General features: G+C 28.2%; 1 protein-coding gene across 1 annotated transcript; it reads right to left on the bottom strand.

The window, feature by feature from the left end:
* Positions 1-14845: 14845 nt before the first annotated feature.
* On the bottom strand, positions 14846-16539 carry LOC129308018 (NAC domain-containing protein 100-like). Its single transcript, XM_054948972.1, has 3 exons — positions 16154-16539; positions 15781-16058; positions 14846-15688 (listed from the first exon to the last, which is right to left on the bottom strand). Exons 1-3 carry the CDS (start codon positions 16299-16301, stop codon positions 15092-15094), a joined length of 1023 nt encoding a protein of 340 aa, XP_054804947.1. The 5' UTR covers positions 16302-16539; the 3' UTR covers positions 14846-15091.
* Between the last annotated feature and the right edge of the window lie 338 nt (positions 16540-16877).

Below are 16877 nucleotides of genomic sequence, written 5' to 3'. Positions count from 1 at the left end.
GGTTCTCTCTTCTATAATAATTGGTCCCTTCACGGTTCAAGAAGACTACAGTCAAAATCAAGAACCCAAGTGAAGAAGGAAAATAAATAGCTACTATACTCCTAACACCTGTTAACAACCAAAAACAAAAACAAAACAAAAAACGAAAGAACTGCTCCTGCAATAGTATTTTCCTCAATAGGTGCAAGACCGTTATTTGTTCTATTCATCATATTTGTGTCTATAAATTGCTCCGTACAATATACAGAAGTTTTGCAACAATACATGCAAGTTTTTTTTTTTTTTGGGGGGGGTGTTTAGTAGTTACCTACTTGCCATAAGGTACTGGCAATAATGTGCAACGTCGCGATGAGACAATCCCACATACTCGTCTATGAACAAAATCTTAAAACCAAAAGAAATCATTTTCTGCCCAAATCCAATACACAATTTTTGTCTCTTAAGAAATTGAAGACTTTTTCATAAAAAAATTAGTTAAGAAAAGAGAAATTACAACAATAAAACTGATGATCTAATAAAAAAGTTACAATCCCAAATCATTTTCCTCCTCTTCTTCGATCGTCTTTCCTTCTTTCTTAGCTTGAGTTGCAGGGTCATCCCCGACGATGGCTGCAAGACGAGCAGCAGCTACAGCTACACCACCAACAACTAACTAAACAAACCCATGGGGCAGGGGGAAAAAAAACCAATGAGTTGATCAGTGGACATTCACAGAAGTCAGAGTAATAAATCCAAAAAAATTCCTTTTTTGAAAGCCAAATTCAAACACGAAGGTGGAAAAATCACTATTATACTTCTCTTTTAGAAGGCCCGTTTAAACACTCCCCAAGATATTTGCTTAACATGATGCCACAGAAATTTTTATATGGAGACAAAATCGAAAATTTTTGACATTACTAAATCCCTAAAATTCACAATATCAAGCTTTGAAGAGTAACAAAATGAAGAAGAAAATAAGAAAATTATGCAAAACTACATTCTCAGATAAATTTCAAAGTACACAGAAATATATTACATAGAGCCATTTTGAAGCAAAATCTCCAAACAAAAGTTGAGAAGATTGAGTAAGAAGACATGGTTTAGAAGATGTCATGTGACTATAAACAAAAATCAAAGCTAGAATCATTGCAGAACTCCTTCTTATAAAAACCAAAATCTCACTATCTCTTTTCCAAATAGCCATGGCACAAACACAGAATCCCTTTAGTGCTAAATTGATAAACAAATTTAATTACCAATTGTCACAGGTAGAACATTTTAAAAGGCAAGGAATTCTGTAATAAAGCAAACCATTTAATTTCATAATAGTGAAAATTTGAGCTTGTCAAAACTTGCACATAAAAGGAAAATGATAGAAATTACGAAGAAAGAAAAAGTGAGTTTTTTTTATGAAGTACTTTTTATACTAATTTTTAAATGAAAATTAACTATTATTTAAATTTCTTTATATCTCCGATCAAACTTTACAAGCTCTTTTCTTTTGAAATGTCGTTCTCTCTGCTTCTGCACCTCTAAGCTAAAGTACACTAACAAAGAAAGCCAATTAGTTTTTACTAAACAAAACTTACCCAATCAATTATAAAAGGATGTTTGTGCAAAAATAACCTTTAAGTGAATCATGCAGAAATATTTTATTTAAATATATATACAATGCGACAACAAAAAAAATTGGAGAACCTTGCAAGTAACCATACCTTCTGAAAATACTTCACAACATTTTTTGAACCTTGTAAGTAAGCATACCTTCTCAAAATATTGTATGTAATTCCACCTTTATTACTTCAACACTTAATCAAAACTGCCATGGTAATCATGAGACTAACCCCAAACAATTACCATACTCTAATTAAAAATAACATAATTGCAGTTAAAATAATTTGCCATAATGGAAAGAAAAGAACTACTATAACCCATCTAAAATGATCAAACTCATTAAATGCCAAAATGATCAAACTCATTTTAGATTACAAAGACATTTGAGTTGGCATCCCAAATTTTAATAGCTAACACACTTCAAGCTCAAGTAAAAGCATACAAATAAGAGTATAAGCATTTAGGAAAACATGAGATACCAATTGATGCTCAAAGTAATTAAAAATAAGTTGAAAACACCAAGAGGAAGCATAACAGAGGAGTGCGCTGCAGCATAAGGATGTGTCATGGCTTGTCCTCTTTGCGTCGTGCCACGGCATAAGTGCCATACATTGTGGTGCATTACATAGTTTGTGATTTCATAATACAATCATTTGACAACATTCGAGGCTAAATTTTTGATTTGTCATATTCTTCATCTGATATCCAATTGAAACAATCTAGGTATTCATAGAAATCTCTTTTTAAATACTAGCTTATAGCACTAGTTTCACTCCCAAATAATTTCATACAAGAAAATTGGACGTAAAAATGCATTTAAGCCACTTTTTACACATATACACAACTAATGTGTCTCAAATGTAACATTTCAAATTTTACCCTTTGAGTTAATTAAGTTAATAATATTTTAAGAAAATTTAAGAATATTTAAATACATTAAAAAATAATTTTATAATCATTTAGGGCTTGAAAGAAGATAAAAAAATGAGCTATTTTTGTAATCAAATATTTTTTAAGGGAAAATAATATTATTTTTGAGTATTTATTTTTGCATTAGAAAGAAAATATTGCAAGCTTCATATAGAGTTTTAATTCACAATTTTTGAAAATGTGAGAAATTAATTATGAATTTTTAAATTTGGGTCAATGAAATGATACCATTAGTTGAGGCAAGTGGCGTTTTTTGCGACGGCAAATGGCGTGTTTTTAAACTTAAATGTTCTATCACACGATGGAATGCAAAAATGGAGTTTTTTAGAGGTTTTGGACAATTTTTGAAGAGCTTTATTAAGGTTTTGGAGTTTTAAATACTATGGCACAAATTCTAGCTCCTAATCCCTTAAGATAACACTTCTAGTGTAATATCCTAATTTAAATTTTAATAGTTAATTTGGGTTAATAGAAATTTAAAAAAAATATTTAGAGGTAAGCAAATTAGTAGGAGATGATTATTAAATCTAACTTAGGATATAATTCTAAATTAAAATTAAAAAAATTAATTAATTAAAAAAATAATAAAAAATATTATTAAATTATTATTATAATAAAAAAAGAAAAGGTATTAAAAAAAAGGGAAGAAGAAGAAGAAGAACGAGTTTGCTTTTGGCGGCCGCGTAATGATTACATATAAAATAATAAAAAAAAGAAAGAAGAGAGAGGAAAGAAGAAATAATAAAAAAAATTGTGAGATCCACTGAATTTTTATAAAAACTCACCTGTTTCCTTCGTTTCTTCATTCTTCCCTATGCCCGAGCTGAGACTGAGATAGCGTCTAGTTTTGCTGGTGTGGGAGATATGAGTTTTTAAGGTAAGAGTTTTTAATAAGATATTTAAGGCGTGATTTTAAGTTTTTCAAGACTAAGTAAGTATTCTAAAAAAAATTTTTAGTCATCCTTCCTCTTTGGTTTTTGATTTTGTGGTGGTAAAAAATTTATGATCTAGAAGAGGGATGAATTTATGTTGAATAAATATGGTTTATGAGGTTGTTAGTAGTATAATAAATGTTTTAGAGTATAAATTTGTTGATGATCTTTAAATTTGTGGCTTATGGATCAAATTCTAAACTAAATCTGAAAATATATGTTGATTTATTGAAGTTTAGGTGATTATTTGGGATGAGAAATGAATTATTATGGCTATAGGAATATGATTCTAAGCTAGAGATTCAATTTTTAATTTTTGGATATTTTAGGTGCGAATTTATAAAATAAAAAGAAAATTTTAATAATAAAAATTAGTTTAGAAGTTGATTTTTAGATTATTAATGTTTATTGATGACTAAAAGAGGAGTTAAAAATTTTACTTAATAGCATTAACTCTAGATTTATATTAAGATTGAGATTAGAAATTATGTTACATTTTTAATTTTATTATTAAAATTATTTTATTAGTTTCAAAAATTGAAACTAATATTTATAAATAATATGTTATTTGTAGATTGTATTATTGGTGAAGATTGTGGTGAGAGAGAAATTTTAAGGAATAATTTATTGAAAAAGCCACAAGGTAACCATGCTTTTAATTTGTGATTAGTGTTATTTCATATTAATTGGGTGATTATTGAGAAAATTATGAATTTTGTAATATTGTATAATTGTGCAATATTATTATGAATTTGTTTGATTATTGTGGGAGGTGTTAGGAGACTTGCTATTGTTGTTATATTTATGTGCCATGTGGTACGCCCCTATTGAAGCTCAATAGGTGACTTGTAAGGGCTCGGGTTAATCTACTTTTGGCAGGGTAATTTAGCACCAAGTGAAGGTTACGGCTCGAGGTTAATGGAGGGATATAAGGATGGTTGTTTGTGTGTATTGTAATATTTTTTATATTTATTGAAATTATATTATTTTTAATTCTTACTTAATAAGCACACACTTAACTGTTTGTATATACTATCATAAATTGGCTATGGTTACTGAGACTTTTGAATCTCATTATGTGGTTAACAATTTTTAGGAGAAGAGCCGCGAGTGACATGTGGAGAAGTCTCAGAGGCTTAGTGGTATAAATCTACTATCTCTTTTGGGTATTTAATTTATGATTTATAATGTGTTATATTGCCAATATTAGGGCTTTTTGTTTATTGACAATTATATGAATATATAAATGTAATCATGCCTTTCAAACTATTTTTATTTTTGGTACAATTTGGATGACTGTAATTTTAACATTTAGTTTACTTTGGATTGGTTAAAATGGCATGATTATAAGGCCAAATAACTGACTTGTGTTGAAAATTTACTAAATTACTTATTTTACTTGTTGGGAGTATAAGGATGGACAAATGTAATTTAGTTTACTTGTTGGGAGTATAAGGATGGACAAATGTGATTTAGCCTAATGGCATGTGGGAGGTAAAAATTTATCTGAAATGTTATATTGTATGAGTTGAAGCCAATTATAAAATATTTTATATTAAAATTATTGATATAAAAAATGTGTTAATGACTGTAACCCAACTATAATTGAGTTAAATTATTTTAAAAAAATTGGTGTGTTACATCTAACCCATCTCCTAGTCTCTAATCTCCTCTTTAAGCAAGTTTTAATAGTGATTAATGTTAGGGTTCGAATCTAAAGTAACTCCAGTCATAGGGTTCAAATTTTATGGGTTGTTTGAAGTTAAATACTCTCTCAAGTCTTATTTATAAAATACCTTTTAAAAATAATTTTGATCCAAAATATAGGACACCTTATAATAATTAAATTACTTTTTTTAATTTTACTTCTTCTTGATTAACATAAAGGTATATAATATAATTATTATTTAAAACTAAAGGTAAAAATAAAAGTATCTTTTTTTTTTATGATATCACGAAAAAAATTAACTTTTTAATATGCATAAAATAGTTGAAAATGTCTTATAATAAGGACCAGAGAGAGTATGTGTTATTTAGGTTATTTTAAAGATGTTTATCATGAGATGGTGTTTAAATCCAAAACCCTAGAGTTGTTTTAGATTAGACTAAACTAATGATAGTGATAAACTATGATTTAAAGTTAACCTAATGTTAGTTAATTAAGTTTAACCTTAATGAAGGCTAAATAAATTAATGAAAGAGAGTTTGGGTGTTGATTTTGCTTAGTCATGCTTAATGTGGCATTAGGCCTTAATCATAATCAAGATCTAATTAATGACAATTAGCCATTAATGAGGTTTAATTATTTCAATTCTATTTCCAACTTTTATTGTATACGTGTTAAATAATTTTATAAGTATTATATGTATCACTGTTTTATTCTTTATTTAAATAAATAAAAAAAATTTAATAATATGGGAAAATTAATCACTTAGTTTAAATAATTTTGACTTAATTATAACTCAATTCTTATAGTTTTGACTCTATCATAACTCAAATTGTTAGTGCATGCCCCTCTAACTAAAAAATATTAAAAAATTTAATAATTTAACGTATTAGTCTATAAATTTTAAAATAATTTTAATCTTTCTAATTTTATTTTCTAATATACAAGGACCAATATTTTAACTCGTTAAATTTATAAGGATTGAGTTGCATCAAATTAAAATTTAAAGATTGAGTTATAACTTAATTATAAGTTATAGCCATAAAGATTAAATTATAACAAGTCAAAGTTTAATAACTGACAACCAAGTCAAAATTATAAAGATTAAATAATTAATTTTTTTAATAAATATTATATGTAATTTTATCATCATTTATCCCCAAAACTCATGTCTTTCATTAGAGATCAACATGTTTATTATCAACCAAAGTTTTAGTTATTGTAAAAGTGATGTTTAATATTTCAAAATTATATCTTTTTCTTTGATTAAATTTATTTGGGCTTAGATATATTGATTTTTTTTTACGTACATTAAATTATTAATATTAATACTTAAATTTCTATAATTAAGCAGGTATATAAGCTAAATGATATATTTTACTTGTTAAATAAAGCTGAACAAATTTGATAATATTATATATAGCTTTATTAATATTTTACTTTCAAAAGTAATATTTCTTCCATTAAAAAATGTAAAGTATTCTTGATCGAATCTCACCTCTCAATAAAATAATTATTTATTTTTAAACTAATCCTATTTTTTCATATTTATTTCTAAAAATATCAAAAATATTCTAAAATAAATATAAAGTAATTTATTCACTAAAGGTATTTTTCTTTAAAAAAAGTAATAATTAAGCTTATTTTTTTTACCAAATATGATATTCCATTAAAGAAAAAATATAAAAAATAATTACATCTTAAAAGACTAAAAATGCAAACCTTAAAAAAACTAAATTAAAAAATTAAAGTGTTTAAATTTTTGAACATTCAATCTCTCAAAAAATATTTTATATTTTTTAATGAATGGAGTATATTTTATAGCAATTTGCACATCTAAAATTGATTATGACTAAATCATCAAAACATATTAAATTCTATCAAAATCAATCTTAAAAAAATAATATCCAAATATAATCATATTATAATATAATTAATTATAATTAAAATCAGTCATATTAATTATTTTTTTCATAATTAATTATACCTAACTAAAATTCAAACGTTGAAACTTGAAATACTTTATGATCCTACATGTATGAGCAGGATAGTTAATTTATAAAGATTAAAAAATTGGGCAGTTCTTTGTCAAAAAAAATGTATGTTGATTTCTAAAGTACCTTCAATTGTTTACTTTTGAATCTACTCCTATTAGTAAAAAAATCCTTTTAATATTTATAATTAATAGGAATAGGTTGAGAAAAGAATATAAATTTGGAAGATAAAGTTGATTGATTGAAGTCTTGTATTCGAGATCAAAATAAACTCATTAATTAACTAACTTTTACATTTAAAATCAGGGGGAGTAATTATATTCGAATTGTGATTTGGGTAATCTGATTTGATTTTGACCTTATTCTTAGAGAAAACAAAATAAAACAAGAATATGGGAGAAACGAATGGGACACAAGACAATGTCATCGCATCAAAGTTTGGCATAAGTAGTGTTTTGATTTAAGGGATGGACTTCAGTTTTTTTTTTTAATTAAATGGGAGGAAAAACAATCTTCTTGTCTTGAATAACAAATATAAAATAAAAAGAAATATACATATAGTCCACATGTTTTCTTCTTAAAGTTTTTTTTTCCAAGTATCGTTGAAACCTAATAGATAGTAGCTCTCATAGCATGATTTTTAAACCGTAATGTTTAAATTATTAATTTTACCAAAAGGATATTGAGCTGTTCATGCTTGACTTATTGTCAATTGCTAAATTTAAAACAAAAAAAATGAGAAAACAAAAATTTATGTTTTTTGATTTTAAAATATGACCACAAGCAGCATTGTTTGGTCTAGGTAAGGAAATTGAAACTTGATATTTGACCTCTGAAATATTTAAATTACCAATATCATTCAAGAGCCATTGGGTCTCTCTTACTTGAAAAGAAAAGCTGGACGAGGAGGCCAAAATTTATTCATTTTCAAACATGGCAACAACGGTGGGAATATTGAAAAGGGGTAAATTAATGGAAGGCATATTTGAAATTTCGACTTTTAGCCTTAAGGTCATCATCTTCATGGGAATACACTCACACACACAATTATATATCTATCTATAATTGTGTTTGTTTGGGAAGGGCTAGAAATATTATTTTAAAAATTGAACTGAATAGTTTGACCATTGATTGAGCTTGTTAACAGTTCAATTTGACTTAAAAAATTATTTTCATAATTAGACTGGAGTTGAGTCATATTTGAGCTGAAAATTAGAATTGAGTTGGAAACTAAAATAGTTTTCAAAAATTTAGACAAATCTAAATAAAATATAAAAAATTAAAAAATTATAAAAAGAGTATACCTGACTAGAAATCAACTTTACTTTTTAACCTCTTATGTGTATATAACATGATCAGGACTAAATGTTGATATCTATATATGTAAATATAGATATTTTTGAACTCACTCGTACTTGATTTAACCAAAACTCATCTATATTTAACAAGTTATAAAATTATAATTTATAACATTATTGATTTATGATTACATTGTATTTTTTTAATTAAAACTAGACACACAATGAATTTATTTTTTGTATGTAACTTAAATATGCATTTAATATTATTTTTAATTTAATTATTAGATTACCGAACTGTTAATTAAACTGGTTAGACTACAAAATCCGAGATTTATTAAGTGCTAACTCCTTGTGATTGACCATTTGATGTGCAAAAAGTGGAGAGGAGCATGCCATGGGGAAAATTCGAATAAATAAAAGCCGAAAAGAAATGAACGGAGCAACCTATTGTTGTGGTGACAAAGTGTGACCGCACCAACCACTTCTCCTGTATGCGCTCACACCATCCAATTCCCACTATTCATTGTTTGTATAACAATAACAAATTGACAAGAAGCTACCTCCACATCTTAAGAGTAAGAATCGGCTTGAAAGTTACAGAAATCTTATTCATATTATTTTTTCGCATGGAATTATCCTTCCGCTACCTCATTAACGAGACAGGTACAAAACAACAAAATCAATTACGTATCTTATAATAGGGCTTAGATTTTTATAGCCTGGCAAATCAAAAGCCGTGGGAAGATAATCTGGATGATGGTGATGGCAGAAATATGATTTCCGTGGAAGTTGGCCATAGTGGAAATATAATGAAATGTGTAGCACTAAACTACACGGTGGAGTATATACAGAGACCAACCAATGGAAAGCTATCAAATGGTGGCCACCCAACATTTGTCTCTGTGTAGTTCCCGACCAGTGAACTTGAAGTCCTCCAACAAGATCCCCTCAAATGCGGTTCAACTTAATTCCTATTAAAACTTACTTTAATTTTATTTATCAAATATTCTCTTCATCTTAAATTATAAGACATTTTTTAGGGCTTTCAAATTATAAATTGTAGTAAAATATTTTAATAAAAATAAGATTTTATTAATAATATTTTTGAATATTATCCTTCACATAATATTCTCTCTTTAATATTTTTTATAAATAGAATATTAAATTAAGAGTATTTTTAAAAATTTTTATTCTTATTTAAAAAATAAAGTTTTAAAGTGAATAATCTCTTTGCTTTATTACTTCCTTCAATACAAGTCTTATTTAAGTACTACTTCGGTCTATAATATACGATGAAGTTAACAAATTTCTTACTTATTAAAAAAATATTAATTATAGCCTTGAAATTGGAAAAAAATGTAACTTATTGATCTTACCCTTCTTTGTAATTAATAATTAATTATTATAATAAATTTTTATTTAAGAATTCAAATGATAAAAACTAAACAAGGCATCAAATTTGAAAAAATAATTAATTACTCTAATTTCATGTTATATTTGGGACCAAAAAAAGTTTTAAAACTTCATCTTATATTAAAGACTGAAGGGATTATAAAGCAAAAGGAGAAATATATATTTTTTTATCTATTTATAAGGCATATTATTGATTTTTTTTATCACAAGTTCTTTTACTTCTCATTAAATGTTGGAAATTATATTATTAGAATATGTATATTTACTATAGGTAAAATTGAAAACTTAATAAATTTTTAAAGGGAGATTTAAAGATTAAATATTTTCCTTTATCCCATTCCAATAATTAAACATGATGAAACCATCTTATAAGTAGGACTAGGCAGAGTATTTAACTATTAACTATTTATCAATAAAGCTTGTATTAACAAGGTGATTTAAACACACCCTTTATACAAAAATTTTAACACTTATACATACATTAATATTTGAATTGATGAATTTAAATCTCACATTTTAAATCCATATACATAAAATTCTTTATTTTAATAATGTAAAAAATTTTAAAGGTAGAAAAAATATGAAATGATATTCAAAATATAAATGAAAAATTAAAAGTGACAAACTTAGTTCTATTTTTCAATAGATGAGAAGAGAGGTAAGGGTGACAAAGACTTAACAATGAAAACATTTAAAAAAAAAATACAGAGAGTTGAAGAAGCAAAAATTTTAAATAATTAAGACCTAGAAGGTTTTGAAATTATAAAAAAATTATAATAAGATATAATTTTGAATTTAGGTCAAATAAAAATCTATATACTTTTATGTATCTAAATAAAAAAATTAGTTCAAATTTAAATTCAAATTTTTATGTATATGCAACTTTATTTGTACCCAAAAAAAATGATCTTCTCTTCCCTCTCATAATATGAAGCATAAGAAATAAATAAATACTCCTGAGTTACAATATGACATATTTTAAAAGCTTTGTTTAGTTTAAAATATATGACATTTCATAGTTTTTATAATTATTTTTTAACTATGCATCTACTTTATTAATTATTCTTTTTTTAAATGATGCATTGAAAGTTAAACTATCATTATTAATGCACTTATATAAGATATTTTATAAATTATAATTAGAAAAAAATGTAAGATATTTTTAAATGAATCTCACCTTCCAATAAAGTAGTTACCTACTTTTCAACTAACCTTATATTTTTGTATTTATCTCTATTAAATATCCTACAATAAATATAAAGTTATTATCAATAGAAGCACTTTTAAAAAAAATAACACCTTAAAAAATTAAAAATATTTTATATTTTTAAATATTCAACTCTTTAAAAAAATTTTATATTTTTTAAGAGAGAGAGTATATATATATTTTTTTTAAGAATTTAGGATGTTAATTAATATTTGTAAGAACCTAGTTACTAATGGTCTATATTATAATTTAGAGAGAATGAACAGTATCCTATATATGACATCAGCGTCTGAGGAGCCCACCCATAAAAGTTCATTTTCATTCAGCTCAAGCGATGAGATGAGGGACACAAGTGGCCAGTGGGAGTGGTGGGGGACCAGTCTACGTAAGTTTCAGGTGATCGATTTCATATTCATTGAAAAATGTCAAAACTTTTGGCATCTTCTAATTAATTTAAATTTATTTAATATTCGTTCAACGAATAGGATTCTCTCCTGGCCTACATCACTTTACACCATGCATCAATTATAAGCGATGAGATGTGTGCGGTGAACTTTTGGGTCGGAATTTTTAACAATTTTAGGTCACATATTTTACATCTACAAAAAAAAACTGTTAGAAGTTTGAAACCATTTTAATATCCTACAAAATTTTTCTGTTTTCTAATGTAATTCAAATTTTTTAATTGAAAAAAATATAAATTCTCCATCAATGGATTCTCCGCTGCATTAATGGCTTCAACAATTAAAAACACACCCCATGTCATAAGTGCCTAGTTGCTTTGTGTTGCTGCATTACAACAAGGCTCTATGCCACAAGGAAGCAATCAAAGGAGGCACATTGTTCTAACGGCGAAGAATTATATCCTCAAAAAAAAAAAAAAAACTTCTAAAGGCAAAGGAGGCACAGAGAAATTTGGCATCTTCTTTATTTCTTTGTGCCATTAGTGATAAGTGCATATTAGATAGTTAAATAGGTTTAAATTTGATTAAATTTATTAATATTTTATGCTTATTTAATTAATATTTATATATTTTTCTCCCATAACTTAATTATAGAATAAAGAAGAACTTGTACTATAAAATCTACTAATATATTTTTATTTTTATATTTTGCTAAAAAAAATTAAGCCAAATAGAATAAAAGAAAGAAAAGAATATATATATATATATATATATATAAGAGGAAGGAAGTGACTCGATTCTCTTTCACACGCTTTGATGAAGAACGGAAAATCTTGAGAGAGGCGGATGTGATATTCAAAGAAAATGAAAGAGACGTGAATGGGATATATATTAGAATCTCATATAAATCATGAATAAAAAGAGGAGTCTTGTAACCCATAGATTATGAATGTGAGATTGTGGACGAATTCTATAAATTATAATTATTTATTTTTTATTTTTATTTTTTTTAAAATGGTATTATTTGATTTAATTATGTATTTTTAAATTATTTAATTGGGGTAGTGATGTAGCTCAATTAATGAGTTAGCTTTTTATTTATTTTGTTTTGACTCTTTACTTTTATATTTATATTTTTTTTTCAATTATACTTATTTTTTTTGTTCTTCATATTAATTTTATGATTTACCACCATTTAATCAAATCTATAAATAATTTTGATGGATTAGGAGATGAAGAGAGAACATGGATATAGAGAAATAAACATAAATAACTAGGTTAGAAATATTTTTAGAAATTTGTGGTGACTTAAACTATATCTGCACAGTTTCATTAATTATTTGGATATCATGGGAAAAAATTCAATGTTAATTAAAAAAGGACCAATAATTCAAAAAAATATTAAAATATTTTAGGAATATTTGTCACTATAATTGATTAAAGAGTTAACTCAAAAGGTATAAATTAATAATCTATAGAGTGAATCCTAACTTATAACGCTTCAAGTGATCGTGTTTTCTTCATGATTATTTTCTTGCTCCATTTTTATTATTTATATTCTCATTAAATAATTTATTTTATCTATTTTTTTGAACTATTAATCATTTAAATTAGTAAAAGTGAAACTTTCACTTGAGTTCAACACTTGAAATATTTTAAATAATTTATTACTATGATCTTGTACACTTGTGGGAGGGATCAATAAGCAAAAAAAATTATTGATGATATAAGGATCCGGTTTTTTTTAAAATGAAAACACACCTATTTTCGAAGAAAGATTTTGTTCCTATTTGAAGGATTATTTGGCGTCAAAACGAACGAAAGATTAGGATGAACAAAATAAAAATAAAAATAAAACAAATGGGGTGGTCTTGTTCTCTTGTTAGTTGATATTATTAAGGATTAAGGCGTGGACAGATTAGTGGACTTTTAAGGGAGAGAGAGTGAGGGAAGGGGCTTAATTATCACGTGGAATAAATAATAACAGCACACGGGACAAAAGAAGAGGGGAGACGTAATAAACTAATAATGTAATTTTAGACAAAGTAAGATGAGAAGAGAGGATGATGCTTCGCTGCCTCATCATCACAAAACGGAACGCCAATGGGGATTGAATGAATAAAATAATCCATTTGACAAATTCAACCCGAATCATTCATCACAGTGCATCATACCTCCACTTGCACACAAACCCACCTTCACTTTCCTTATCTAGCAAAACCCAACTAATCAAACTACGAATATCAAATGCATCAAACCTTTCCAATTTATATTCTTGTCTTCTCATTTTTTCTCTTACCCTTGATGATTTTTCCTACACCTCTAGAGTGCGGTTATGGTCCAATATTTTTTTATTTTTTGAATTAAACCTTCTTATATGTATAAGTCAAAATTAATTAACTTAAATTCGAGTTTGAAGGAATATTTTAAATAAAATACTAATTAAAAATGGAGTAAGATCAAAGTTTTACCAGATACTAGTGTTATAAAGTTTACCTGACTATTCACACTAGGACATTAAAAAAAGGTGCTCACAAGTTATTCTTTCAACCACTTAACTCTATCCATAATGTGGGAGGCTGCCATAAAAAAAAATTCCAATCATCATAATTCATCGCAAAAGAGAAGAAATTAATATAATGGAATATTTACAATGAATGTGAGGGAAGACTTTCTATTTTAGAATCAATCAAGAATTAATCAATTAATTTCTGTTCAACTATCATTAATCTCTACTATGTCAATTATACACTGATTGATCTGACATAATGACCCAATTCTCATCAAGGATAAATTAGTAAATTTTAACAGAGTTAAATTGGGTCTTAATTAGAGATAACTCTTTTAAAGACTTTTTTACATCCATACACAACCTAGAACTCTTTCACTAAGAATAATATTTGTTGCTATTCCAATCCAACATTGTTATATAACACACTCCTCCTTCAACCTTCACGCTGTGTAAATCATAAATGCTCCATTGAACCAACGAAATGGAGTGACAACTGTTAGTTTTTATCACCAGCTTTACAACGAGGTGAGGTACATCCTAAAATGTTCATCCATTAGTATCAGTCCATCCCAAGATGGTCATGTTGATTATTATTTTTTATTTTAAATTCGAATTTATGTTATGCTGTGGCAATATATGTTAATTTTTCTCGCGCTCCTCTTCCTTCATGACGGACCTGCTATGTGCAGACAATGATGGACGAAAGCAGCTTCTAGAGGAATTGAAAAGCCTGAATTCATGTGCTGTACTTTTTTAAGAAGAAAACACAAATAGGGAGGGAGGGAGGGAGGGAGAGTTTTTCAAAGTGAGATGCAGTTGAGTCCCCACAATTTGAAATCAGATATGCTATAATTATTACCAGAATCAATCAAAGTAAGGTTCCCGACATCCGCTTGACTGTACAAATGGAATAGAATCAGGAAAATAGTTGGTGCTGACTAACAAGTCTAGCACATAACATTCACGCAACATAGCCCATTAGCCTGAAGTATTCAAATACAAAAACAGCTTTAGAAGTTCACGAGTTCTTACAGTACACAATACATCGCATACATATGCTTCATTAAAAACTACAGTATGCAAATAAACTATGACATCAATTCCCTACCACAGCCTTTTCATCTGAGTTCAGAACAGTCTTAGTTATTCCACAAGCTATCACGGTCCAGTGGTGCAGCAGCAGGAGCAGAAAGGTTTCGCTGATTCTCAAAAACCCTCCTGCCCATATCAAAACTTGGCATCACAGAAGGAATGTCAGGATTCATATCAGTGGTGAGACCTGTTTCTTGTGAAACACTGATCATCTGTCGTCCCTCGGAGTCAAAATCAAGAAAAGCCTTAAGGAGGTTCTGGTCCTGCCTATCAGAGAGAGCAAGACCTGATATTGGCAAATTTGCAGGAGCTTGAAGGGGATGAGCAGAATAGAATGATCCAGAAAGGGGGATTGCTGGCAGAATTTCTGGAGGATTTGAAGGAATCCCCAAAAGGGGGTTTTCTGAGGAATTAAAGATCCCTCCTTGGTTTCTTTGATCATCGATTACAATGGAGAAGCAGGACACGTATGATGATTCAGTCATCTTGGGTTCAGTTTTACCAATGCAAGAAGAATCTGCAAGAGGTGGTAAAACCGAAGAACTCAGTCCATTTCCAGTGGATTCAAACCTCATTATAGCCGACAAATGGGTTTTCTTGCCACCAGAATTCTTCCGAAACACCCTGCAAATAACCCACTCGTTCTGCAAAATCATACCCAAATCAGTAAAAGAGAGAGAGAGAGAATTGAGTCGAACTTGCAGTAATAAGTAGACAGGGAAAGTCAAGTTCGTACCTTTGCAGTTTTGGGAAGGTTGTGGACAGAGAATTTACCATCTAACCTGTATTCATGCATGACCCAGTTGGTTTTTTCTCCCTTTGGTGCTCTTCCTTTGTAGAAAACCAGAGTTTTCCTCATCCCTACCAGCGATTTTCCTCTGTAAATCTCCCTATCTTTCCCTGTGGCTTTCCAGTACCCAGCTTCAGTGGCCCTGTTAGTTCTCAAACCAGTTGGGTATTTTCTGTCTCTCACGCAGAAAAAATACCACTCTTTCTCCCCCATTTTCGCTTTCCCTTCAAGGAAAAGAAAAAACTCAAATAAAATCAAAACCATCCAACTTCCTGAAGAGTATCGGATTTAATAGGTTTTGATCAGTTTAATTACTTACATGGCAAATCCCAAGGCTCAGACCTGTTCAAATCCACTTCTCCAATGGCACTAGCAGAGAAGTTTGTATGAGTGACCTTCTTGAACAGATAATGAGTGATTAGCTCTTCATCTGTTGGGTGAAACCGAAAGCCAGGAGGCAAATCCATTCAATCTTCCTTTCCTCGTTAAGAAAACAGCTTCAATTCACAAAGCCTTTTCCCAGATTTATGTGCAGAATCTGGTAATCTCGGAGAGAGAAAGGAGGGCAGACATGAGGGTGAAAAGTTGAGAACGTGAAGGATGGATGGAGATGGTGGTGATGGGGAGAAATGAGCAGAGTGCAAAAGGAGACCCCTAAATGGAGGAGTTAGGGGAGAAAGAAACGTGGAATGTAAGGTAACCTGGTTGTCGTCGTTTATAACCCACTTCAACTTTTGGGTCATTACGAGTTTAAATTTCCATTTTCTTTTTATTTCACAGGGGTCGAAAAGTGTGTCCTCTCACGTTCTACTCGTTGAACTAGCGTATGTTTGATTTTTATTTTGGTAAAAGTTCACTTACCAAAAATTAATTTGTTAAAGGTTCATTTATTAAAAATTTATTTATATTTGAATATATTTTTTTGAAAATCAAATTAGTAATTAAAAATTGTTTGGATAATATAAGAATAGATTGAAATTAGCTTCTAATCCACAGTCCAAAAGTTAAGAGTTAACAAAAAGTTGTGTTTGCCAAATAGACTG

The sequence above is a fragment of the Prosopis cineraria genome, unplaced genomic scaffold (genome assembly GCF_029017545.1).
Source record: "Prosopis cineraria cultivar Desert tree isolate PC_DT_omini unplaced genomic scaffold, ASM2901754v1 PC4, whole genome shotgun sequence".
Lineage (NCBI taxonomy): Eukaryota > Viridiplantae > Streptophyta > Magnoliopsida > Fabales > Fabaceae > Prosopis > Prosopis cineraria.
This window is presented reverse-complemented; position numbering and strand designations above follow the sequence as displayed.